The 26835-nt window shown below is 34.0% G+C and overlaps 1 protein-coding gene across 1 annotated transcript in view; it reads left to right on the top strand.

The window, feature by feature from the left end:
- Positions 1-1806: 1806 nt before the first annotated feature.
- Positions 1807-26835, top strand: part of LOC308636448 (ATP-binding cassette sub-family A member 6-like) — a 57184-nt gene continuing 32155 nt past the window's right edge. Inside the window, exons 1-11 of the mRNA XM_081271926.1 lie at positions 1807-1906; positions 3201-3405; positions 11692-11850; positions 13196-13299; positions 14185-14411; positions 17761-17902; positions 18454-18639; positions 19188-19335; positions 20655-20823; positions 23609-23667; positions 26163-26273. Of these exons, the coding sequence (XP_081128052.1) occupies positions 1811-1906; positions 3201-3405; positions 11692-11850; positions 13196-13299; positions 14185-14411; positions 17761-17902; positions 18454-18639; positions 19188-19335; positions 20655-20823; positions 23609-23667; positions 26163-26273 (1606 nt within the window). The 5' untranslated portion in view covers positions 1807-1810. The remainder of the gene's footprint in view (positions 1907-3200; positions 3406-11691; positions 11851-13195; positions 13300-14184; positions 14412-17760; positions 17903-18453; positions 18640-19187; positions 19336-20654; positions 20824-23608; positions 23668-26162; positions 26274-26835) is intronic.

The raw sequence follows: 26835 nt of genomic DNA, 5'->3' as shown, positions 1-26835 counted from the left end.
TTCGTTTTTTTCTAGTATTCATGCTCAGAAATTCTCCTGAATCTTATAATATTTTTAGTCCTTGGTAACACATTTACTATTAGTTTGTTCACATGTCTTACCATTCCTTCATTTACTGTTAAAAGAATGGAAAAAAGAAATTTTTCCTAATTCTTCATTTGTGCATCTTAGTTCCTCTAAGGCAGAAGTCATTTTTTTTTGTATAGCTTTAGTAGAAAAATAAATAAAGGAAAGAAAAAAAATTTAAAAAATTTCAGCTCTAGCATGTTTTGCCCACTTAGTCTGAATTGGTCAAGTTTATAATTGACATCAGTAATGGAGAAAAAAAAGAAAGAAAGAAATATTTCTCATACAAGTATAACTTTGTTAGTATATTTTTTTTACTCTTCTTACTCTTTCCTTCATCTTGGTCTCATCATGTCTGATGGACTAGTACAATTTTCCTTATTTACCATTTCTCCCCTATCCCTGGAGTTGAAAGACTAGATGAACAAACATATTTTATTCTCAACCAATCACCGAATAGTCATTTCCCTGCAGAATAATTGGTTTAGGGGTTAAAAGGAGAGAGAACAAAACAAGTTCATCATGTGCCGCTTGGCTTGACTACACCCCTCTGTAGAAGCCAATCTGAGTAAGAACTGCTAGGAGTAGCCACCTACTTAGGTAATAAATGTAGCAGCAGCAATACATTTTAAAGTTTTCATTGTTACACTAGGTACAAGAGAACTGTGATTTGCCATTTCCAAAGGAGTTTTTCTAATTTTCCTGACAGTAAGTAAAGCTTTTTTTTTTTCCTATAGTATGCCAAATATGTGGGTGGACACTGTTAAAATCATAATTTTTAGATGTTTTCATGTTGAAGACTTAATGACTAAATTTTTTCTATTTTTTTCCCAAACAACTTTTATCCTGTAAATATAACAGTAAAATATAGGAAAATAGCAAAATTTACTTCTGTTTTCACCAACAGAGAATTGCATAAATATTTTTATATGCAAATCTGAAAGAATAATTAAATTTGGAGATTATAAAAAACTGAAAAACAAAAGTGACTTATGTTTGTTTTAGAACACTCCGGTGAAATTACTTTCCCATATAATTCATTCTTTCCTTCTTCTTCTTTTTAAAACTTGTTTCACAGTTTGTTTCCTGAATTATTCAGCGACTAACCTGAGAAATTTAAAGGAAATTGTTTTATTCTTCCTGTGTCTCAGAATCGAATTTTATGCACTTTGAGTCCTGATAGTGATCCCACAGCCTAATTTTTTTTTTTTGTTAAAAGTTGTCCACTGCAATCTGAAGGTAAATACTACAAGAAAATATTTCACTGGGGTCATAACTAATGAATGTTACTTATTATTCACATGAACTGAAGTAATCTGAATTTTGACATTAATTTGATTAGCTTTGAGATTTTCATTAAAGTGCAAGGAGCAAGAAATGACTATTAATAGGAAGAGATATAATTTAATTATTCACATTATTGAATTCTGCTATGAAAGGTCAAAAAAGTGAAGTTACAGGTTCTAAACTCAAATGATAGTTTTTCTAGAAAGTGTAGAATTCTGTTGCTGAAAAATGTGAAAACAAATCACTCTACCTCTCCACCATCTCTCAATCCCCCACATAAAGTGAATATATGTGAGGTGAATCTTTAGTCATGAATTATCGCAATACAATTTTAAATCCTTTTTTTAATAATTTTTAGAAGTAGTAAATATTTTACTCAAAAACATAATCATGATTTTTCTTAGTATGCTTATTTTTTCTGGTTTATTTCTCTTTGTTTATTTAATGAAGAGGCAAAATGAGAATAAGACAGATAAGTGTGTATCAGCAAACTCAAGCTCTTCTGTGTAAGAATTTTCTTAAGAAATGGAGGATGAAAAGAGAGAGTGCATTGGTATGTAAGACAGTTTGTCTCCTTCTCCAGTTTTATTTTGTTGCTTAATGATTTCAAATGTTACGCTTTAGATAACAGACCAGATATGTTGATTTTTGAGGTTGTCTCTAGTTGTATTTGTTTAATTGAGAAATGCATAACAGTCCTTGAAAAATAACCTAGATTTGTAAAAAGTAACAGTACTACTCATATTTTTAAAGAGAAATTCAGTGTACTTTTAATTAAATGGTAAATTATATGAACAGTTAAAGCTACCATGTTATCCACTTAGAACCAAGAAATTGAAATAAAATTGGCCTAGCATAAATTGAGAAATGTTAATTTTATACTCTCATATTTAAGACTGTTAATTTACTACATAAAGATTATTTCTGAGAATTTTCAAGTCACACCACTGTGGGTTTGCATCAGGCAGCAGGCTAACTGCAGGTAACTAGCCCAGATCTCAGTGGCTTAACAAAGAAAAGATTTGTTTCTCTCTTGTTGTAATCTGAAGGTTGTAGTGGAGAAGTAGGTTGAGTAGATGGTACAATTTCTCTACATAGTCATTCAGAGACCCAGGCTTCTTCTACTAGAGACTGGTCATCTTGCCAGGGCTTATAGACCTTCATGGAATCCTCTGCATCCAGTCAGTAGATGAGAAAAAGGAAGACTTGATATAGAGTATGGAAGGTTGTGTGAGGGTTCCCAAGCCAGGCTTGGAAGTAGCGTGTTATCACTTCTATCCACATCCTACTGGTCGGAACTCAAACATTTGGTCTCACTTAATTTTAGGAGGCAGGGAATCTAGTCTAGCATGATGTTAAAGGACAAAGAGGTTTTTGACATTGTGGATTCACTAGAGAGACTTTAACACTCAGTTCCTTCTTATTTCCTTTAGTTTTTGATATAAGGATATCATAACTGAGAAAACATTGCTATTTGCCCCATGAACCCTCTCTGGAATACCCCATGGAATCTTGAATTGGCTGCCTAGGAGTTCAGAGATTAGCACTCAATTAGGTGTCCTGTTAGTTTCAAATGGCTTCTGAAGTAGTTCATGAATTAGTGCAAAAGTTTAGTTCTAGCATCTGAGAAGGATATATGTGGATATTAACTTAATATTTATCTTTTATTGGGTTTTCCTTGCTTTGAAGAGTGGAGAATGGAAAGAGGCCAGCTATATGGGAAAACTGAAATTTGTCATCAACAGTTCTTTGATATCGATTGACTTTAAAGAAATGATCTAAGCTCGTCTCTTTCCTCCTCCTCCTCCTCCTTCTCCTCCTCCTTCTTTTTGTCAAATATTTTATAGGAATGGGGCCTCCCAATACTGCTAGGACTGTATGTGGGTCTGCTTTCAGGAGTCAGAGAAAATGCCCAGTTACCTGAGATACCTCCTCAAGATCTGGGAAGGATAGACAAATTTAATATCTCTTCTATAATAATTGTGTATATGCCAATCTCTAATATAACCCAGAAGATAATGAATACAACAGCATTTGCTCCCTTAATGAAAGGTAGGTGTACTAATGTCAAGAAAGCATTACTGATATCAGTACAGAATTTTTGAAAAGATGTATACATGTTAATTTGAGGTGACAATGATATATTCTGCTAACAATTTCAGCATCAAGATAGCATACAATTTTGTTAGGTTGTTTTTGGTGGGGGGGGCAGTCAGAACAATTAGCTTTGATGAGAGTTAGATTTAGAGAGGCCCACATTCCTACTGGAAAGTAATGAAACATCAGATTTATAATTTCATATTTGCAGAGTAATAAATGGGAGAAATATAACCATTGGTAAATATTTATGGTTTTAACATGGAAATACAATGATTAATATGTATTGCTCATAAACAAAAAACTCAGTAAAAGATTAGATATTAGTTATATAACAGTAATCTCATAACTATGAAAAGATAGATAATTTGAAGATTGCTTTTTTCTACACATAGTATAATCAAAAGGTTGTTCTTTTCTGAATATAGTTCAATTCATAAACATCTTTAGAGGTCTTCATTTTAAATTATGTCTTTTTTTTATTGGTTGTTCACAACATTACAAAGCTCTTGACATATCATATTTCATACATTAGATTGAAGTGGGTTATGAACCCCCAATTTTACCCCAAATGCAGATTGCAGAATCACGTCGGTTACACATCCACAATTTTACATAATGCCCTATTAGTAATTGTTGTATTCTGCTACCTTTCCTATCCCCTACTATCCCCCTCCCCTCCCCTCCCATCTTCTCTCTCTACCCCATCTACTGTAATTCATTTCTTTCCTTGTTTATTTTCTCATTCCCCTCACAACCTCTTATATGTAATTTTGTATAGCAATGAGGGTCTCCCTTCATTTCCATGCAATTTCCCTTTTCTCTCCCTTTCCCTCCCATCTCATGTCTCTGTTTAATGTTACTCTTTTCTTCCTACTCTTCCTCCCTGCTCTGTTCATAGTTGCTCTCATTATATCAAAGAAGACATTTGGTATTTGATTTTTAGCGATTGGCTAGCTTCACTAAGCATAATCTGCTCTAGTGCCATCCATTTCCCTGCAAATTCTATGATTTTGTCATTTCTTATTGCTGCATAGTACTCCATTGTGTATAGATGCCACATTTTTTTTATCCATTCATCTATTGAAGGGCATCTGGATTGGTTCCACAGTCTAGCTATTGTGAATTGTGCTGCTATGAACATCGATGTGGCAGTATCCCTGTAGCATGCTCTTTTAAGGTCTTCAGGGAATAGTCCGAGAAGGGCAATAGCAGGGTCAAATGGTGGTTCCATTCCCAGATTTCCCAGGAATCTCCAAACTGCTTTCCAAATTGGCCTCACCAATTTGCAGTCCCACCAGCAATGTACAAGTGTACACTTTTCCCCACATCCTCGCCAGCACTTGTTGTTGTTTGACTTCATAATGGCTGCCAATCTTACTGGAGTGAGATGGTATCTTAGGGTGGTTTTGATTTGCATTTCTCTGACTGCTAGAGATGGTGAGCATTTTTTCATCTACTTGTTGATTGATTGTATGTCCTCCTCTGAGAAGTGTCTGTTCAGGTCCTTGGCCCATTTGTTGATTGGGTTATTTGTTATCTTATTGTCTAATTTTTGGAGTTCTTTGTATACTCTGGATATTAGGGCTCTATCTGAAGTGTGAGGAGTAACAATTTGTTCCCAGGATGTAGGCGCCCTGTTTACCTCTCTTATTGTTTCTCTTGCTGAGAAAAAACTTTTTAGTTTAAGTAAGTCCCATTTGTTGATTCTTGTTATTAACTCTTGTGCTATGGGTGTCCTATTAAGGAATTTGGAGCCCGACCCCACTATATGTAGATCGGAGCCAACTTTTTCTTCTATCAGACGCAGAGTCTCTGATTTGATATCAAGCTCCTTGATCCATTTTGAGTTAACTTTTGTACATGGCGAGAGAAAGGGATTCAGTTTCATTTTGTTGCATATGGATTTCCAGTTTTCCCAACACCATTTGTTGAAGATGCTATCCTACCTCCATTGCATGCTTTTAGCCCCTTTATCAAATATAAGATAGTTGTAACTTTGTGGATTAGTCTCTGTGTCCTCTATTCTATACCATTGGTCCACCCGCCTGTTTTGGTACCAGTACCATGCTGTTTTTGTCACTATTGCTCTGTAATATAGTTTGAAATCTGATTCACACTTCCTGCTTAGAATTGCTTTTGCTATTCTGGGTCTTTTATTTTTCCATATGAATTTCATGATTGCTTTATCTATTTCTACAAGAAATGCCGTTGGGATTTTGATTGGCATTGCATTAAACCTATGGAGAACTTTTGGTAATATCGCCATTTTGATGATGTTAGTTCTGCCTATCTATGAAAAGGGTATATTTTTCCATCTTCTAAGATCTTCTTCAATTTCTCTCTTTAGGGTTCTGTAGTTTTCATTGTATAAATCTTTCACCTCTTTTGTTAGGTTGATTCCCAAGTATTTTATTATTTTTGAGGATATTGTGAATGGAGTGGTTGTCCTCATTTCCATTTCCGAGGGTTTGTCACTGATATACAGGAATGCCTTTGATTTATGCGTGTTGATTTTATATCCTGCCACTTTGCTGAATTCATTTATTAGCTCTAATAGTTTCTTTGTAGACCCTTTTGGGTCTGCTAGGTATAGAATCATGTCATCTGCAAATAGTGATAATTTAAGTTCTTCTTTTCCTATTTTGATGCCTTTAATTTCTTTTGTCTGTCTAATTGCTCTGGCCAGTGTTTCGAGAACTATGTTGAACAGAAGTGGTGAGAGAGGGCATCCCTGTCTTGTTCCAGATTTTAGAGGGAATGCCTTCAACTTTTCTCCATTCAGAATGATGCTAGCCTGGGGCTTAGCGTAGATTGCTTTTACAATGTTGAGGTATGTTCCTGTTATCCCTATTTTTTCGAGAGTTTTGAACAAAAAGGGATGCTGTACTTTGTCGAATGCTTTTTCCACATCTATCGAGATGATCGTATGGTTCTTATTTTTAAGTCTATTGATGTGGTGGATAACATTTATTGATTTCCGTATATTGAACCAGCCTTGCATCCCAGGGATGAATCCTACTTGATCATGGTGCACAATTTTTTTGATGTGTTTTTGTATCCGATTCGCCAGAATTTTATTGAGGATTTTTGCGTCTAGGATCATTAGAGATATAGGTCTGTAGTTTTCTTTCTTTGAGGTGTCTTTGTCTGGTTTCGGAATCAGGGTGATGTTGGCCTCATAGAATGAATTTGGAAGTTCTCCCTCTTTTTCTATTTCCTGAAATAACTTGAAAAGTATTGGTATTAATTCTTCTTTAAAGGTTTTGTAAAACTCCGCTGTATACCCATCCGGTCCTGGGCTTTTCTTGGTTGGTAGTCTTTTGATGGCTTCTTCAATTTCATCCATTGATATTGGTCTCTTTTAAATTGTGTGTATCCTCCTGACTCAGTCTGGGCAAATCATATGACTTAAGAAATTTATCAATGTCTTCACTATCTTCTATTTTATTGGAATATAGGTTTTCAAAATAATTTCTAATTATCTTCTGTATTTCTGTAGCATCTGTTGTGATATTGCCTTTTTCATCCCGTATGTTAGTAATTTGAGTTCTCTCTCTTCTTCTCTTCGTTAGCATGGCTAAAGGTCTGTCGATCTTATTTATTTTTTCGAAGAACCAACTTTTAGTTTTGTTAATTTTTTCAATAGTTTCTTTTGTTTCAATTTCATTGATTTCCGCTCTGATTTTAATTATTTCTTGCCTTCTGCTACATTTGCTGTTGTTTTGCTCTTCCATTTTTTTCTAGGACTTTGAGATGAAGTGTGAGCTCATTTATTTGTTGGTTTTTTCTTTTTTTGTGGAATGACCACCAGGCGATGAATTTTCCTCTTAAAACTGCTTTCATTTTGTCCCATAGATTCCGATATGTTGTGTCTGTATTTTCATTTATCTCTAAGAATTTTTTGATTTCCTCCTTTATGTCTTCTGTAACCCATTGATCATTCAGTAACATATTGTTCATTTTCCATGTGATGTAGGATTTTTCCTTCCTTCTTTTATCATTGATTTCCAGTTTCATTCCATTATGATCAGATAAAATGCATGGTATTATCTCCACCCCTTTATATTTACTGAGGGTTGCCCTATGGCATAATATATGGTCTATTTTTGAGAAGGATCCATGTGCTGCTGAGAAAAAAGTATATCCATTTGATGATGGTTGATATATTCTATATATGTCAGTTAAGTCTAGGTTATTGATTGTGATATTGAGTTCTATAATTTCTTTATTCAACTTTTGTTTGGAGGATCTGTCCAATGGTGAGAGAGGTGTGTTGAAGTCACTCATAATTATTGTGTTGTGGTCTATTTGATTCTTGAACTTGAGGAGAATTTGTTTTATGAATGTCGCAGCACCATTATTTGGTGCATAAATATTGATAATTGTTATGTCTTGTTGGTGAATGGTTCCTTTTAACAGTATATAATGACCTTCTTTATCCCTTTTGATTAACTTAGTCTTGAAGTCGATTTTATTCGATATGAGGATGGCCACCCCTGCTTGCTTACGAGGACCGTGTGCGTGGTATATTTTTTCCCATCCTTTCACCTTCAGCCTGTGTATGTCTTTTCCAATCAGATGTGTCTCCTGGAGGCAGCATATTGTTGGATTTGTTTTTTTAATCCATGATACCAGCCTATGTCGCTTTATTGGAGAGTTTAAGCCATTAACATTCAGAGTTACTATTGATATATGGTTTGTACTTCCATCCATGTTTGATTGTTTATCCTTTTTTTAAAAAATTTAGTTTGTTTCTCCATGATTATCTTTCCCCTCACCCTCTGTCTTTACTGAGGCACTTCCCACTAATGGTTTTGGTTATTATTTTTCATTTCTTCCTCGTGTAGTGTTTTGCGCAAAATGCTTTGCAATGCTGGTTTTCTGGCTGCAAATTCTTTTAACTTTTGTTTTTCATGAAAGATTTTTATTTCGTTGTCATACCTGAAGCTTAATTTTGCTGGATACAGAATTCTTGGTTGGCATCCATTGTCTTTCAGTGTTTGAAATACATTGTTCCATGACCTTCTTGCTTTCAGTGTCTGTGATGAAAAATCCGTTGTTAACCTTATTGGTTTACCCCTGAATGTAATCTGTCTCCTTTCTCTTGTAGCTTTTAATATTTTCTCTTTGTTCTGTATATTGGATATCTTCATAACAATGTGTCTTGGCGTTGGTCTACTGTGATTTTGTGTGCTCAGTGTCCTGTATGCATCTTCAATTTGTATATCTGTTTCCTTTTTTATTTCTGGAAAGTTTTCTGTAATTATTTCATTCAGCAGGTTATTCATTCCCTTGGTTTGAATCTCTGTACCTTCTTCTATCCCGATGACTCGTAAGTTTGGTTGTTTTATGTTGTCCCATAACTCTTGGATGTTTTTCTCGTGATTTTTTACCAGCCTTTCTGAGTTGGCTAGGCTCTTTTCAAGATGATATATTTTGTCTTCATTATCTGACGTTCTGGCTTCTACTTGCTCCACTCTGTTAGTGATACTCTCAATTGAGTTTTTAATTTGGTTTATCGTTTCCTTCATTTCTAGAATTATTGTTTGATTATTTTTTATAATCTCTATCTCCTGATAAAGATGCTTAACTTCTTCTTTTATCTGTTTATGTAATTCATTCTCAATGTGTTCTTTCACTGCTTGAATTTGCTGTCTTGTATCCTCTTTAAGGTTCCATTCCATCTGTCTAAGGTGTTCCTTGAGTTCTTTATATGACCATTTTTCTGATGACTCTAGGTCCTCCTAAATATTTAGGCTGTCCTGCATTGTTTGTACTCCTTTTGTTCCTTGCTTTTTGAAGCTGCTCATGTTACTTCTTGTTTTGTTTGACTGCTGAGTTACTGTTTACTCCTATAAATTTATTTGATGCTTGGGAGGAAAAGTATTAGAAGGGAAGGGAAGAAGTCACTAAAGAGAATGAGAGTAAGCAGGTAGAATTCAAGGAAGGGGGGATAAGAAAAATGAAAAGACAAAAGAAGAAAAAAATAGGAAATAAAAAAAGAAAAAAAATTTAAAAAAATAATAATAAAAAATTAAAATTATAATTAGAGGAAAAAAATTAAAAAAATTGTAAAAAAAAATTAAAAAAAACAACAAGAAAGAAAAATGAAAATGAAAGAAAAACCCAAATCAAAAAAAAAAAAAAGAGAGAGAGAGAAAAGAAAAAAAGAAAAAAAAAACTAATAAATGCAGTCTTAGAGTTTGATTAACTTCTCTTCCAGTAGGTGGCGCTGTGCCCACCAGGTCAAGTTTCTCCTGTCAATACGTGGGAACCAATCCCTGTGCAGCAGCTCCTCCCAGACTGGGCGAGTCTCCAATCCTGAGTGTCTAGGGCCTCCTCTTGTGTCTAGTCACTTCCCACTTTTCCTCTAGCCAGGCCCCTCTCACGGGTGCTGCTCATCACAATACTGGCTACACGCCAGGTCTGCTGCTCCCGGGAGCCCTGTTTTCATGAACGACTGGGCACACTCTTTCAGTTTGCCATTCCCTCAGACCCTAAGTTTGTAGAGCTTGGGGCTGAGAATCCTTAGCGAATTTTATTTGCCCTCCGGTAGCCACTCCCCCGGTAGCTAGTGCAAGAGACCTCAGCACTCATCCCTGGTGGGAGCGGTAGTTCCGCGCCGCGGGTCCCGGGCCACCTCTGATTCCCCCGGGCTGGCTGTCGCACTCACGGGAGAGCTGGGAGGGGCCCTTACGGGAGAGCTGGGAGGGGCCCTTAAGGTTTCCCCGATGTGTGGAGAGGGAAGGCTAAGGGATTAAACACCTGTAGCTGCAGGTTTCAATGAAGTTATCTCCTCCGCCGCAGTCTGATGACGTCCTAAATTATGTCTTTTTATAACCAAGATGAACAAACTGTATATTTTATTTATGAGCAAGCAGGTTTGAATCTATTTACTTTTTTTTAAAATTTTAAAATTTTTATTTTTATTTATATATGACAGCAGAATGCATTATAATCCTTATTACACATATAGAGCACAATTTTTCATATTTCTGGTTGTATACAAAGTACATTCACACCAATTCATGTACTTTGGATAATAATCATCACATTCCACCATCATTTCTAACTCCATGCCCCCTCCCTTCCCCTCCAACCCCTCTGCTCTATCTAGAGTTCATCTATTCCTCCTATGCTCCCTCTCCCTATACCACTACGAATCAGCCTCCTTATATCAAAGAAAACATTCGGCATTTGGTTTTTCAGGATTGGCTAACTTCACTTTGCATTATCTTCTCTAACTACATCCATTTACCTGCAAATGGATTTCATTCTCTTTTATTGCTGAGTAATATTCTATTTATATATATATATATATATATACATATATATATATATATATATATATATATATATATATATATATATAAACTGGCTCCACAGTTTAGCTATTTTGAATTGTGCTGCTATAAACATTGATGTGTCTGTGTCCCTGCACTATGCTGCTTTTAAGTCCTTTGGGTATAGACTGAGGAGAGGGATAGCTGGTTCAAATTGTGGTTCCTTTCTCAATTTTCCAAGAAATCTCCATACTGAATTCCATATTGGCTACACCAATTTGCAGTCCCACTAGCAGTGTATGAGTGTACCTTTTTCCCCACATCCTCGACAACACTTATTGTTGTTTGTCTTCATAATAGCTGCCATTCTGACTGGAGTGAGATGAAATCTTAGAATGGTTTTGATTTGCATTTCTCTAATTGCTAGTGATGATGAACATTTTTTTAATATATTTGTTGATTGATTGTATATCATATTGTGAGAAGTGTCTTTAATACTTATTTTCTAACAAGTGAAGCTTCTGGTTGTTATAAATAGAGTTGTTTGTTATCTTAGTTTCTGCATAGGATAAAGGCCGTATAATTTCTTTTCTTTAGTGAATCTGGAATCTGGAATACTCAGCTGTAGAGTGACTACAATTGCCTCTAAATTTTCATAACTTCATTGTATAATGTTGACTAATCCCACCATAATTTTTTTTTTGTATACATAAAACTTTCCCTGATGCCTGTCATTTAAAAAAAGAAAATACTTCATTCTCATATATGTCTCCTGATTCTGGAATCTGAAGAATTAAAATAAAAATGTCCACCTGACTTTTATTTCAAGTTTGATTTAAATGGAAAATAATATTAGTGTTGAGACTAATAAAAACATGTGAAGACAGTTGAATATTTTGTGTTGAGGAAACTCAATTACAATTTTGTATGTCTATTTTTACCTTATAATTTGCAGGAACAAGAATCATTGGGGTACCAGATAAAAAAGACATGGATGAAGTACTTTTTGAGTATTTCCCGCATGCAATGGGAATCATCTTTAGTGACACTTTCTCTTACAAGTTAAAAGTTTCTCGAAGATATGATGTTCCATTTTTGAGAGATGATTTAACAGGTGACTTTTCATATAAAACTTAATTATGTCTGTCTTCATGTTTTCAACATAGGAACAGGTGGGGATGGGCAATATAGATTTTTTCAATGGCACAGAAGAAAATAGAATAACATTTATTGTTGAACTTATTCCAAGATAAACTAGATAAACTAGCCTCTCACTAGAAGCTGATTCTAAAAAAAAAAAAAAACTGTAGAATAATTCAACATATATCTATTGAGCATGCATGTATATGACTGGAAGGATGCAGGTGTGATCAAGACTGACAGGTCTGCTGATGGGTCCATGACAGGTGAAATTCCAATTTATCAGGAAAGTCAGATGTTGAAGAATTAAGGACAAGTACAAGGAAAGGTTCTTGTGGGGACTTAGACTGGTATTCCTGGTGAATTAGGGAAAGGATGTTTAAACCAAGGATGGAATTAGGGAAAGGATGTTTAAACCAAGACCAGAAGGCATTGCTTTCAGGGGGCAGAAAGAGGAAAAGCAAATGGGAAAGACCTGAAGGGAGAAAGGGGATCTCTTATTAGATCTCGAAGAAACTGAAGAGGAGTATGATGGGCAGAGGAAGCTGGATCTTCTGGCACCTCATAGACCTCAAGCATTGGATAGCCCTTGAGGTACTTCAGTCGAGGCAAGGAAGGTTGTGATTAGGTTTCCAAGACTAAGACAGCATTCCTGATGCAGCCAGAGAATAGATTGTAAAGGACTCAGGGAGAATGTAATGAATCCTGCTAGTGAGCTGACAGGTGGCTGAGCTGATGCTGGAGGCAGCTGAAAGGGAGAGAGGGCAAAAAATTAGAAGACCCTCTAGGAAGCAGAAGCAATGGGACTAGTAGAATCAGTTCTTTCCTACTCATGCTAATTGGGACAGGGGATGGGAGAAAAATCATACCCACCACAAAGTATGACAAAGCCAGGTTATAAGATAAAGAACTCAAGAGCTATTTTATATATCTTATATATAGCTATCAGGAAAGACCTGTTTGATGAAGTTACTTGAGAGGAGATCAGGATGAAGAAGTGAGCCATACGTCCATCTAAAAGGAGAACATTTGAGTGCAAAGAAAGTTGTAGGGCTGGGGTGTTTTTAATATTTTGAGAAATAGCATGGAACACAGTGTTTCCTTTTATTTACTTTTTGTTTTCTAATATCTTCTATGAATCTGTGGTCTTCATGAATAAAATTACCTTTTTTAAACTTTCATGTTCTTCTTTCTTCTGTGTAGTTAAATATTCTGACCGGCAAAGTCTCCCCTGTATTGTCTTCTCTTAGATTCTTGCTTCTTAGTGTCCAACTGTCTTTGTCCCATACTGATGGTTATTTTTTTCTTTGTGCTTACAGATCATTGTTGGGAAATATATGGTGAATATTCATGTGTATTGTCCAGATACTGGGATAGAGGATTTGTGACTTTGCAGACTATCATTAATGCTGCTATTATAGAAGTAAGTACCCACCTGAGAAGGTCTAATGTTCAATGTAAACTAATCCCAAGGGCATCATGATTGTTGTGAAAGTTGATGCTTTTAGTCCATTTATGCTGTGATTTATCAACTACCTGAGACTGGGTGATTTAAAAAGAACAGAAATTTGTTTTTCACAGTTCTGGAACCTGTAAAATGCTAGATCTAGGTGCTAGAAAAATGAGAGTCTATGTTCCTCACAGATGTCACCATCTAAGTGTTCTCACATGGTGAAAGAGCAGAAGGGCAGAAAGGGCCTTAGTTGGTTCCCCACAGCCCTTGATAAGGCACTAATTCATCCATGAGGGTAGTACCACATTCATGAGGTTAGTTATCTAATCACTTCCCACAAAGTCCTACCCCTTATATCATCACAGTGATGAAGTTGCAATGTGAATTTATAGAAAGGTCCCATTCAAACCAAAGCAGTGATGTATACTCAGGTTTTCATATAATGAAGCAGATGTTCAGACAAGAGAACACTGCCTATTTTCAGACTTGAATTTTGGTACTAGGGATTGAACCTAAGGGTGCTTAACAACTGAGCAACATCCCTAGACCTTTCCATTTTTTTTCCTTTTGAGACAGTGTCTCCCTATGTTGCAGACGCTGGCTTTAATTCAAGCTTCTCCTGTCTGAGCTTCCAGAGTATTTTCAAACTTTTAGTTTTTTAGTAGTTCTAAAATCACAGTAAACTGCAGGAATTTACAGAGAGGTCCATTTTACTAGTCACTCATTTTCCCCTAATGTAAAATCTTATATAGTAACAGTAGAATATTGAAATTGTTATAAGTACAAACTGCAACACTGATTTCACCAATTTTGTTCCTTAAATAATGATTCATATTTGTTTAAATCCTTCTTTAGGTCACAACAAATCACTCTGTTATAGATGAGTTGATGTCAGTCACTGCCATAAATATGAAGACATTACCCTTTATTTCTAAAGACATTTTTCAACATGAGATGTTCATTTTATACTGTTTGCTTTATTTTTTCCCATTTACATATTTTGTATCACTCAATATTACAAAAGAGAGGAAAAAGTGTAAGGAATTGATGAAAATAATGGGTCTACATGATTCAGCTTTCTGGTGAGTGATAAATTCAAGTAGTTCCAGTTAATAAATGGAAACTCTGAAGCAAAAAAAAAATGTTATTGCTTCAAAATACCGTTGTTTAATCTTGATACAGTAACTACATTATCTTTTGCTCTGACTTCTTGATTTAGTCTTTGTTAAATTTTGTCATGGAAAATAATGATTACAATTTGCTGAGCAATTTTTTCTATGCCATGAATATCTTAAGGTAACTCGGTGATAGAAGAACTCCCTTCCAGTTTGTAAACAAGGAGAGTTAAAATGAAAAAGTGTTGCCCAACTACAGTTATATATTGAGCGTGTGACTTTCCCAAAGTGTCCTGAAGACACCTCTCCTAATTGATCTACCCACAACTATCAGCTGATTTCTCCCTGCTGCCTTATGTTGAAGACAAAAGTGTGGTCCTATAAAGGCTAAATTATGTTCAGAGGCTGGGCCCCAAGCATATATTTTTTTGAGCAAGGAAATATCATATGTTGTTAAATGAAGTAGCATATGGAATGTGCCCAGGAAATACAACACTTACACTGACATGTAGGAGGGGCCTCATAAGAGCATTTGCTTCATATAGTGGTATTTATATCTTGCCCCATTCCACACATAATTTAAATTTTGAAATATATATGTTCGAATATAAACACGTATATGCATATGCATATCTGAATGTATATACTTATGTATTTATATCATAGTGAAACAAATAATTACATAGAAACAAAGATAGGTAAAACATTAATAGAGGGGCTGGGGATGTGGCTCAAGCCGTAGCACATTCACCTGGCATGCGTGGGCCACTGGGTTCGATCCTCAGTACCACATAAAAATAAAATAAGGATGTTGTGTCCACTGAAAACTAAAAAAAAAAAAAAAAAAAAAAAAATTAAAAAATTCTCTCTCTCTCTCTCTCTCTCTCTCTCTCAAAAAAAAAAAAAAAACATTAATAGAAGAGATTAGTAGGTAGAAGTGAAAATCATGCAAGCTCTACATTCCCAAAAAGTCAAAACACAATTTTGCAAGACTTCAGTGACAAAATTCATACTGCCTAGAAAAAGGAGAAAAGGAAAAATAATGTATTAACTTTACCCCAAAGAAAATATAAACATATTTTTTGAATCTCTATATGGTCCTCATATCAAGGAAATATTCTTTATACATATGGAACTACTTGGAATGGATGAAAATTATTATTTGAACAATCCTTTAAAGGCCATATATTCCCTGAAATTAAATGAAGGTGTAAGAGATTTTTATTATCTATAAAATATATTTACTAACAGTGATTTTTAATTCTAATATGAATGAATTGTGAAATAGAAAAAGAGGAAATCATGTGTTAAGATAGAGAAAATACTTTTTTTGTAGTGAAACATTTAGAAACAGAAATAGCCAATCACAAAATCTGTTAGGTGGAAGAGAGAGGGAACTCATATAAAAGGGGTTAACACCTACTTTAAGTCCAGGGCATGTCTTATAGAACAGAATGACAGTAGTCACCTGAGATCAGGTAGGTGCCAGTCAATTCAATATTAAAGTCAGAAAAGTATTACACATGTAGGTGTGAATTCATTCTCAGGATAATTTATTGGTATGCATCCACCTAAAATTTAGCAAATAAATCTCTCTCTCTCTCTCTCTCTCCTATATATATATATATATATATATATATATATATATATATATATATATCCTTAAAACAAAGACAGAAAAAGATTCTGAAATGTTTCTACTAAGTTCCAAATATGTCTATTTGAAACAAATTGTATAACACTCTTTTACTCATGTCATAAATGTGAAAAGTAATCACTATTTATTCTTTAATATGATCTCTAAATTGCTTTATTTTCAGCATGAAGGTTTTTGTAGTTTTATATCTCTCCCAAGATTCCTTTCTTCACTCCTGTAACTGGTTCTATTTTTAGGTAATATTATAATCTCTTTCACTTGTAATTCTCCTACATTGTGGTTTTTCAATTCCTACTTAAAGTAGTTCCCTTCTGTACTCAGGAAGTGGATTCTGAAGAATGTGTTATGCTTTTCAAAATTGCTGATGCTTCTCGCACAGGCTGAATCATTGTAATGATGTGAAATTTAAAAAGTCAAGTAAATCATAAATCTAGTATATGCATGTTCTACTGGGACATATTGAATCAAGGTCCTGGTTTTAATATTTTTTTATATTCTTCAGTTGTTATATTCTTAATTATGCAATTTTAAGTAGAGAGACAAACTCTGGAGAGAGAGAGTGCTACATATGCGCCTTGATACTGGTTTTACTTTGTGGCCCTGAATAAGGCCACTAACTAATAAAAGGATTGCAGCTTTATTATTTATAAAATAAGGCCCTTGGGATAAGGCACACTGTAGTCTTTATAGATCTAAAATCTGATACCGTGTCTAATATATACTCATAAAAATGGGAACACGGGCACACACATAGCAGCATGCAAATGTAAAGGTATACCATAATTCATGTCAGTTGCAGTAAAGAAATCATGAGTATGAATAGGAAGAATACATGGGATTAGTGAAGTTATGGATTTCAACTATTAAAGAGAGTGGATGTGCTACCTGTGGAGACCCTTAATGATTATCATATATCCCTGATGTTAGACTTGAGTTATTTGACCAGCATCTGTTAAGTTTCCTTCCAATTCTACAATTAGGACAATTTGATAATATCTAATAAAGCTGAAGATACCAAATGCTTATCTTTTTTAATTCAACAACTTCATCTTAGAGATGTTCTTATGCATTTTCCCAGAAAAAAAAATTCTTAGCAATGTTGTAGAAAACAAATGGAAGAAATCTAAATGTCCATGGGCAGGAGAAAACTAGGATATATTCAAGCTATAAACTATTCTATAGCAGTGTGTAATATTGTTAGTGTCAAATGATGAAGGCAGGTCACAGAAGACTAAATACAGTACTATTTATATTACGTTCATATTATTTATACTGTGCATGCCTATAGAGCTGATGCCTAACTGGTAGGCATCAGCAAAGCCATGGTGCTCTATACAGTCTTTTAATTGGTTGTGGTATCCTTTCCCATTGGTTGGGCCTGTGCCAGTATTCAATATCCATCATCTTTCTGTGATAAGGCAATCAAACTATGTGAACATTAAATTATGAACAGTACATTTAGAAAACTGGTTACTTTCATGGAAGAATCATAATCAGGAAATGGATGTGCAGTGAGTTTCTGTCATATTGATATTATAGCTATTAACCTAGGTTACAGGTATAAGGGGAATCATTGTTATTCTTTAGATGACTTTAGATATCCAAAACATTTCTTAAGGAAGTTAAAATAATTTAAGTAACTTTTTTGTCTTTGCTTAGGTTGTCCTGGGGTTTAATGTATACCACCTTCATCTTCATCATTTCTATATTCATTACAATTATCATAACATCCACCCAAGTTATACTCATGACTGGCTTTATGGTCATATTTACACTCTTATTCTTATATGGCTTGTCTTTGGTAAGTTCATATGTTTATTTACACTGTCTACACTTGAGTTCTTAGCTACAAATAGTGAATATTAGTGTCCCTGTAGGTTAGTACAGTCCCTTCTTTTATGTCCAGTGTGTGTGCCATTGTAGCCATTCCTAGTTATCACTCTCCTAAATTCATTCCATGCTACTCCCTCTTTCTTCTCTGAACAAGAGCCTCTAATTCTTCTACCTGCCAGAATGATTTCTGCAGTAAGTGTGTAGATAGAAACCCTTCCTTAGAATATTAATTCATTTTAATTTTTCCGAGTTTATATTTGCACCATATCCTCAGATCTTTCAGCTTCCGCCCACTTCCTCAGCAACAAAAGTTCACTGAGTAAGGTCAATAAGGATCCCCTTAAAAAAAAAAAGAACAACAACAACAACAACAACAACTGTGAGCAGAACAGAATCACTATGCCTTACTATGTTCATTATCACTGTTAAATATTTTTCATGATATAGAGATCCTTATACCAGTGGTTCTCAGTGAACTAAATGTCTGCTGTAGCTAAATAAGTGTGTTCTCTCTTTCAGCTAGCTCTATCATTCCTGATGAGCGTGCTGTTACAGAAAGCTGTCCTCACAAATTTGTTTGTGTTTCTCCTCACCCTCTTTTGGGGGTTTGTGGGATTCACTGCCTTCTATAAACAACTTCCTCCATCTGTACAGTGGATTTTGAGTATTTGTAGCCCTTTCGCCTTAAGAGCTGGAATGACTCAGGTAAAAGCATTGCTAATTAATTATTGAACTTTCAAAAGAACTTGATATTTCATGACTGATTATAATTAGCACTATCTTCAACCAAGAGCCTTTAAGTAGTTTTCTATTTTAAAAGTAACTTTGAAAAAGTTCTCTTATCGTTGTACTAATTAGGTGCTTCAGGAGTTTCTCACGTTCTTTTTAAGATCTGTTTCATTTGTTACATTGAAGACATTTTGCTAAACCATAGTGATTTTATAAAAACAAGCACAAGTCCTAATTTAAATTTTTATACTTAGAACATTGTCTTTTAGAAACCAGAGTTTCCTTATAATTTTCTTTTAGTCATTATAAAATTGATATTTTTTTCTAATTGTTTTATTTGCTTATTTATATATTTGACTAATTAATAGTTATTTAAAAAGCTACTTAGTAATGATAATTCTAGTTCTAATGATAATAATAATAGTAATTCTAATAATTCTGAAAGTAATAGTTCTAACAATTCTTTATACAACTTATATATTTACTAACTTAAAGATATATTATGATTTTTGTTGAAATCTTAGATTCTCCACCTGGATTATAACTTGAATGGAGTAGTTTTCCCTGACCCCTCAGGAGAATCATATACAATGCTAGCAACATTTTCTGTGTTGGCTTTTGATGGTCTTATCTACTTGATGCTGGCACTGTACTTTGACAAAATCTTACCCTGTAAGTAATGGTGTTTTTTTCTCTGACATCTCCAGTTAATGATCACATCAAATAGTTTTTCTTAAAGTTATGCAAATCTATTTTTAGAAATGAAAAAAATTTCTCATCTCAGAGCTAATGTACTCTCTATTTTTACTTCAGAGTTTTAGTTATCCAAAGAAATTTTACAGGGCTGGGGATGTGGCTCAAGCGGTAGCACGCTCACCTGGCATGCGTGCGGCCTGGGTTCAATCCTCAGCACCACATACAAAGATGTTGTGTCCGCCAAATACTAAAAAATAAATATTAAAAAAATTTAAAAAAAAGAAATTTTACATAAAAACAATTATTCTTCTGACTTCCATATAATGTTATAATTACATGATAATGCTAATTATATAACATTATAATTATGTAGTAATAAAATAATGTTAGTTTTTCAAGTATCCTTGAAAAGTATTTTCAAAGAGTGATACTTAGGATTTGTGTCAGAACAAGCAGAAATTTCTTAAAAGTGATTTGGCTTTGGAAATGCTTATTAATAAATATTTGTTTAGCAATATTTTCAACATTATCATGTACTATTCAAATTTACAGAAATATTTACAGACAGTCATATTGTCTTTATCTTGCAAACAACCAAAAAATTTCAGTAAGCCAATAATACCTGCACACTCACTAGACTCAGAATGCTTTCCCAATACAGAATCTTATTCTTGTATATTCTTTCTGCTTTGACTACAGTTAATATTGTCTTGTATATTCTGTGTATTTACTAGTATGTATTTCTCTATTTTGGTTACTTCTGTTTTATACTGACGGCCCTTAATAACAAATACTACTTCATTTTTTAATCTAGAAAAAAATTGAAAACACGACCATATTTATCCTGAACTAATATGATTTCTTCATGTTTATTTCATTCATGTACCTATATGCAAATACTTGGATTTCAGTATTAGGTTCCACTGTATTGCTATGGTCAAATTGTTTAAGTTCATAAAGGTGTTTCTAATTACTTTTATGTGCCATATTGAGGTTTTATATTTTCCCAATATTTCATTTCATTCATTCTTCTAAATACTTTTATGATCACATTTTATTTAAACCTTTGATCTATATTTTGTTAAAAGTTCCATTATATGTTTTAACTTTTGCAATGTTATTTCTTTTGAATTTTTATTGTTTACTTTATTAACAACTTTTCTTCTGAATAATAGCAAGTGGAAAGAAAAGAATTTTTCTATGATGTTTAAAAATTTATGATATTCTAGATTGTTCAGGGGAAACCTTGTATTCATATTAGTGATCTGATATTATATTGTCTATTGATTAATTAGATGGAAATGAGCACCGCTATTCTCCATTATTTTTCCTGAGTTCATCATCTTGTTTCCGACACCGAAGGACTGATAATATGGTCATTGAGAAAGACCTGGATCCCGAGCATCCCTCTGATGGTTATTTTGAACCCATAGCTTCTGAATTCCAAGGAAAAGAAGCCATCAGGTAACTATAATTCTTGAGTACTGGGCTAAGGAATGGTTACCAATAGCAATGAGGTGAGCCTGAGGCCAAATATTGAAGGGAAAGGAACTGGTCAACATCACTTTGCACTATTCCAAGGCCAGCCACCACCAGTTTCTCCTAATTGCTACCTGAAAGGAGGATTTCCTTCGACCCTCTCCATACAAGGTTACCTAGTCATGCTCCACCTTGTCTGCTTTTCTGCTTCTACCTCTTTTTATACTTGCTATTTTCATTCTCTGAACCCTTCCTTTCATAGTTTTGTCTGGCTTATAAGATGGAAGAAGTAAGAAATTTGGAATAAGAAATTCTTAGAGCCTTGCATCACAATTGTTTCTTATTTGATGTGTAACCTTGGAAAAACAAGTAAGTTTCTCAAGTCTCAGTGTCTTCTGTGAAACAAGAGTAATATCCACTTCATAATATTGTTAAGAGAATTGGTAGGTACCTGGACCATATAAGGAGCACTTAAAATATCTGTGTTCTTGGACTTTCCTTCTTGAATTAGAATTACTTGAATTACAACCACTGAATCCAAGTATTTGTGGATTTTAAAAAGCCCTGTATATTTTTTTTCCTACAAAGTTCCAAAGTCAAGGAATCAGAGCTTTAAATATCAACAATTCGTTTACTTTGCAGATATTTATATAGTACTTACTATCTACCAGACTTGTACTTAATTCATACTAAGAATTAAACTTGTAAGGCAGGTACTTCTATTTTCTCTATTTTAAAATTAGAAAAGTGAACTATTGAAAGGTTAAGTTTCTTGCCCAGTATTTTTTAATTGGATATATCATTTTCATTTAAAGCTTCCTTTGATTTCACTGTAACATTCTCTTCATACCTTTTTATAAGTGGCATTGATGATGAATTTGGTATTGTCAATCTGTTCCATAGTTATAGTGATAACTATAGTTAACATACTGATTTTAACTTTTGTGTAATATTTTAAGACATGAGTCTCTTGGCTTACTTCTCTCTCTTTAAAAGAAGGATACTTTGATTATTTTTGATTTTTGCTTTTATAAACAAGGCTGCCATGAACAACCTTTTAAGAATAAGCAAGGTAAAATGATGATTTTGTTCTAAGGTATTTTGTATATGTAAAGGTGTGTGTGTGTGTGTGTGTGTGTGTGTGTGCGCGCACACACACATGTGGGAGTTATACATGTGCACATCTAGCAGACAAAAACCATAGCTCTAAGGATGGTGCTGCATGTAACAGGTAGTATAGTGATTCTCACACATAAAACATGAGTCAAAGGATGCCAAAAGATGTCACAGGAGAGACCATAAGAGGTAGCTTTATGTCATATGGAAGAGTCTTGATATTCCCTCTGAGGCTCATGAGGAAATCCTGAGGAATGTTGAAGAATAATTAAGATGATTTTTAAAAACAACAACCTATTTTCTCTTTAAAGCATGAATTCTAAGAGGGATAACTTAAGAAGAGGAGAAAAAATTAGAGGCAGTATACAAAGGAGAACTGATAAAGGACTAAACAAGATTGATTAGTAGGGATCTAGGGAGACCATCTCAACATGATAGCTATTTAAGAGTTAAATTTTACAAGAAATATAATTGGTTACATGGGTGATGGATGAGTCTGAGAAATAATTATGAAGAAAACAGCTGAATGTCCATACTGCTAAGTATGATTCAGAATGGTAGTGGAATGGGTTTAGGTGGGAAAGGAAATGAGATCTGTTCTGGATCTGCAAGTTTAGAGCAGTTTTTTACTCAAACATAGCTTCACATTAGAATCACTTGGGAGACTTTCATAGTATCCCAGTCCTCAATCTTCACCCCAAATCAATTAATATGGATCTAATGTGAATCTTTGAGTTAGTTCACAGGCATCAGTTTTCTTGGTATTACAATGTATTCAAGTTGAATAATTCTGATTTAGTTGTGTGTGTGTGTGTGTGTGTGTGTGAGAGAGAGAGAGAGAGACAGAGAGAGAGAGAGATAGGCAGCCAGAATCAGACATAGAGGTGTGGGGGGGGAGAGGATAGAGTCAAGATTGGGTTAGTGTTGAAACCGTAAGAATGGATGAGATAACACACTCAGAGAGTATAGGTAAGATGATCCACAGTATACATGGAGGAACCTGTGAAGCACAAGATAATGTTGGAATGTAGGCACTGAACAAAGAGGAATTCATTGATGGGGACTCATCATCCAGTGATCCAGGATGAGAAAACATTTATTGCACTTGGTAAATAGGTTGTTACTCATGATTTTATTAAAAAGAGGTCCCTGGAATGTGTGGTTGAGATCTGAGTGAAAGTGAAGAATAAAGAGAAGGAAATGAAGCAGAAATGGCAAGTTTACATTTTTATTTTGATAATAGTGTAAGATAATGGGAGGAGAGAAACTGCATCATATCTAAATCAGAGTTCAAAGGCAAGCTATTAGAACACTCTAGAAGGTGTAAATGACAGAGGCTCTGACTATTGGATAAGAAAGAAAGGGATGGGAGACGAAGGATAAAACCAGAGGAAGAAATGATAATTACAGAGTTTCCTACTTTTCTAAACAAATTATTAGTTGTTTAATTTTGACTTTCTAGAAAGATTCTTTTATTTTCTGTGTCAGAGGAAATATTTCATTGCAAAGTCCTGTCTTTCTGACTAGCCTGGCATTGCCATCTTTTATTTCACACAAGTGGCCAGTGGCATCTATCTCTACAGCAGGTTTATTCATGATCTATGCTATTTTTACTTCTGTCTTTTCTAAGTAAGCATCCCTTTTGTTATTTCAGGATTAGAAATGTTAAAAAGGAATATAAACCAAAGTCTGGAAAAGTGAAAGCTTTGAAAGGTAAAGAAAAACATTTCATTTTTTCACTGTTATTACAAAAAATATGTAAAATTTAATGTGCAAGATTTAAAAATATCAACAAAAAAGAAAAGAAAAAAGAAAAAAGTATAAATAATCGAATTCAATTCTACCATTAAGACATTAATCATTACTAAAATAGTGCTATAAAACTCTAGATACTTCATGGGTCTATTAACTAACAAAAATGGAATATAAAATGAAAACTGTCATTTTACTTTGTTCTTAGATTATTGTACTATAGATAATATTTTAAATTTGTATAACTTCTAGACTAAAATCTGATAAAATTTTTTCCTAGTCAGGGAATTTACATAGTTTTTAAGCTCTGGTGCAGTAATTAACTAAAATAGGATGGGTAAAAACATTGATAGTGAATTAAATTTGCAAGTCAATATGCTGAGACAAACATCGTTTATAACTTTGAACAAATATATTTTGATATTAGATATTCTTAAAAATATGGTTTGTGTAAGCATTAAATTTAGCAAGTATTTTTTCTAGAGAACAATTTTCTTTTATTAAAAATAATCCTTAAGTGGAATAGAAATTATATTTACAAAAGATAAAAAATAAGAATTCATAACCCACTTGAATCAAATGTATGAAATATGATATGTCAAGATCATTGTAATGTTTTGAGCAAACAATAAAAAAAAGAAAAAAATATGGGGGCCTGGGGATGTGGCTCAAGCAGTAACACACTCGCCTGGCTTGCGCGGAGCACTGAGTTCGATCCTCAGCACCACATAAAAATAAAATAAAGATGTTGTGTCCACCGAAAACTGAAAAATAAATATTAAAAAAACTTTTAAGGTAGAGAAGAACAATGAAGGACTATCTTCATTGTATTTACACTGTGTTTCTTCTCTAACAAATACAGTATCCTATAACTCAATCTTATTTATTCCTTTGACATTAGTTCTATACTTTGAGAAATTAATGTATTTTGTGAGCAAGTTTATTCTTCCCTCTAGGCCTGCTAGACTTTTCTCATCAAATACCATTTAGATCTGTGACTTGTTTAATTTTGGCTAACAGCATATTAGAGTAATTTATATGTATATTTTAAATTTTCAAACACATCACAACATATTTGTACTCATGAAATAACCATCACTTCGTATTATGTTTAAACTTCTTCAACTTCCATAAGAATTTCTTCCATTTTTACCAGTACCTTAACAAATTGAAAACAAATGGAGATCAGGACATGAAAATATATGTAAAAATTGGAGCCATGTGGAGTTGTTCTTCCGGGAGTAGGTGGGGAGCTGCATTCTCTATGCTTTGTGCTCTGCATGAAAGAGTCCCTGTGGCAACTCTGGAGCACCTTTGAGAATACACTCTGAGTTCCTTATCTACATCCTGTTTTTCAGTGACTAAATAACATTCTGTTTTATGAATACTATGATTAACTTATCAGGTATATATTTTATACCAGTGTATAAAATTCAGTTTTCACTCTCATAGAAAACACTATGGGGGCTGGGGCTGTGGCTCATTGGTAGAGTGCTTACCTAGCATGTATGAGGCCCTGGGTTTGATTCTCAGCTTCACATACAAAAATATGAATGAATAAAGGCCCATCAATAACGAATAAAAATATTTTTTTAAAAAGAAAACCCTAGTATTATCTTTGTTCAGTCTTTATAAAGGTCATTAATTATAACCTGAAGATAAGTTTCTATAGGCAGGACTATTCAAAGAAACCATATTTTCAAGATTCTTGACTCATATTTCAAATAATTTCCCTTGATGATTGGAGGAATTTATACTCTCACAGTCATGCATAATTAATAATAACAAGAACCACAGGAAGAAAAGCAATAAACTCTTAAGGGTCTTTGAGAATTCAGTATGTACTGGGAATTATACTAAGTAATTTACATGGATGTTTTCCACTTAACTTTATGAAAAGTATTTTGATGTTTCCCTCACTTTGCAGATGAGGAAACTGAGACTTGCATTTCATTTTTGCAGTGATGTGGGTCGGTTCCAGGAGAGCGTCAATGTTATTTTCTGCTTACTCTTGAAAACGTTGGGTACTTTTTATTCACAACACCATACATAAACTTTGTACAGTACTTGTATAGTTGTCTTGACATTATTTATTAAATAATCCAACTTTCTGATGAATTTGAGAGATCACTTTATTAACCTTTATGCTTATAATGGTCCATTTGGACACCCTTTCCATTAGCCACTGTTATCCTAGTCATTGGTATACTGTACCAGTAGGATCATTTTAATCATGATATGTATTTCACTGTTGTTATTGTATCAGTAACATATTATTTAAGTTATCAATTTCTCCAGTGTAAGATTTTAACAATTAGGAAAATATTGAATATTGTGTGCTTTAAGGTATTGGAATGCTTGAGTAACATACCATTAAACTTGATTGTCTTGTTCTATATTTACGATCTACCCTAATACTCTCTTATTTGTTATGTTACTACCTTATGCTAAAACAGGCGTGCTCTTTGACATATATGAAGGTCAGATCACAGCAATTTTGGGTCACAGTGGAGCTGGCAAATCTTCACTCCTAAACATCCTTAATGGATTGTCTGTTCCAACAGAAGGTGAGCACAGAGATATCTCTCAAAACACCATGTCTGATAAGAGAACAAGGTCTTATGTTTGATTCTCTCATTTAAAATTTAAAAGCTTGAGAGCAATAATGTTAATCTACAGTTGTTTCCCTGCTAGGCATGGTGGCGCACACCTGTAATCCCAGTGACTCTGGAGGGTGAGGCAGGAGGATCCAAGTTCCAGGCCAGGCTGAGAAACTTAGTGATCCCCTAAGTCAAAAGAAAATTAAAAAGGGCCAGGGATATAGCTCAGTGGTAGAACACCCTGGTTTTAATCCCCAGTACTGAAACAAACAAGCAAATAAACAAAAGTTGCTTCCCCAAACTACATGATTTTGAATATATTTCTTATTTCTCCAAATTTCATGAATATCTTTTCTATTTCATTTTGTGACATTTCATGGGAAATATGCACTACTATAAGCATATATTTTATCTTATACATGATTAGTAATTATTAATAAGTCATTATTTTAGATATTTGCAATATATGGCAATATTTTAATTGAATAATATCTCTACAAATTAATAAAATATATTATCTTGCCAACAT

Source organism: Spermophilus citellus (assembly GCF_964194105.1).
Source record: "Spermophilus citellus genome assembly, chromosome: 17".
Classification (NCBI taxonomy): Eukaryota; Metazoa; Chordata; class Mammalia; order Rodentia; family Sciuridae; genus Spermophilus; species Spermophilus citellus.
The sequence above is the reverse complement of the archived record's forward strand: the minus strand, read 5'-3'. Positions and strand labels throughout refer to the sequence as shown.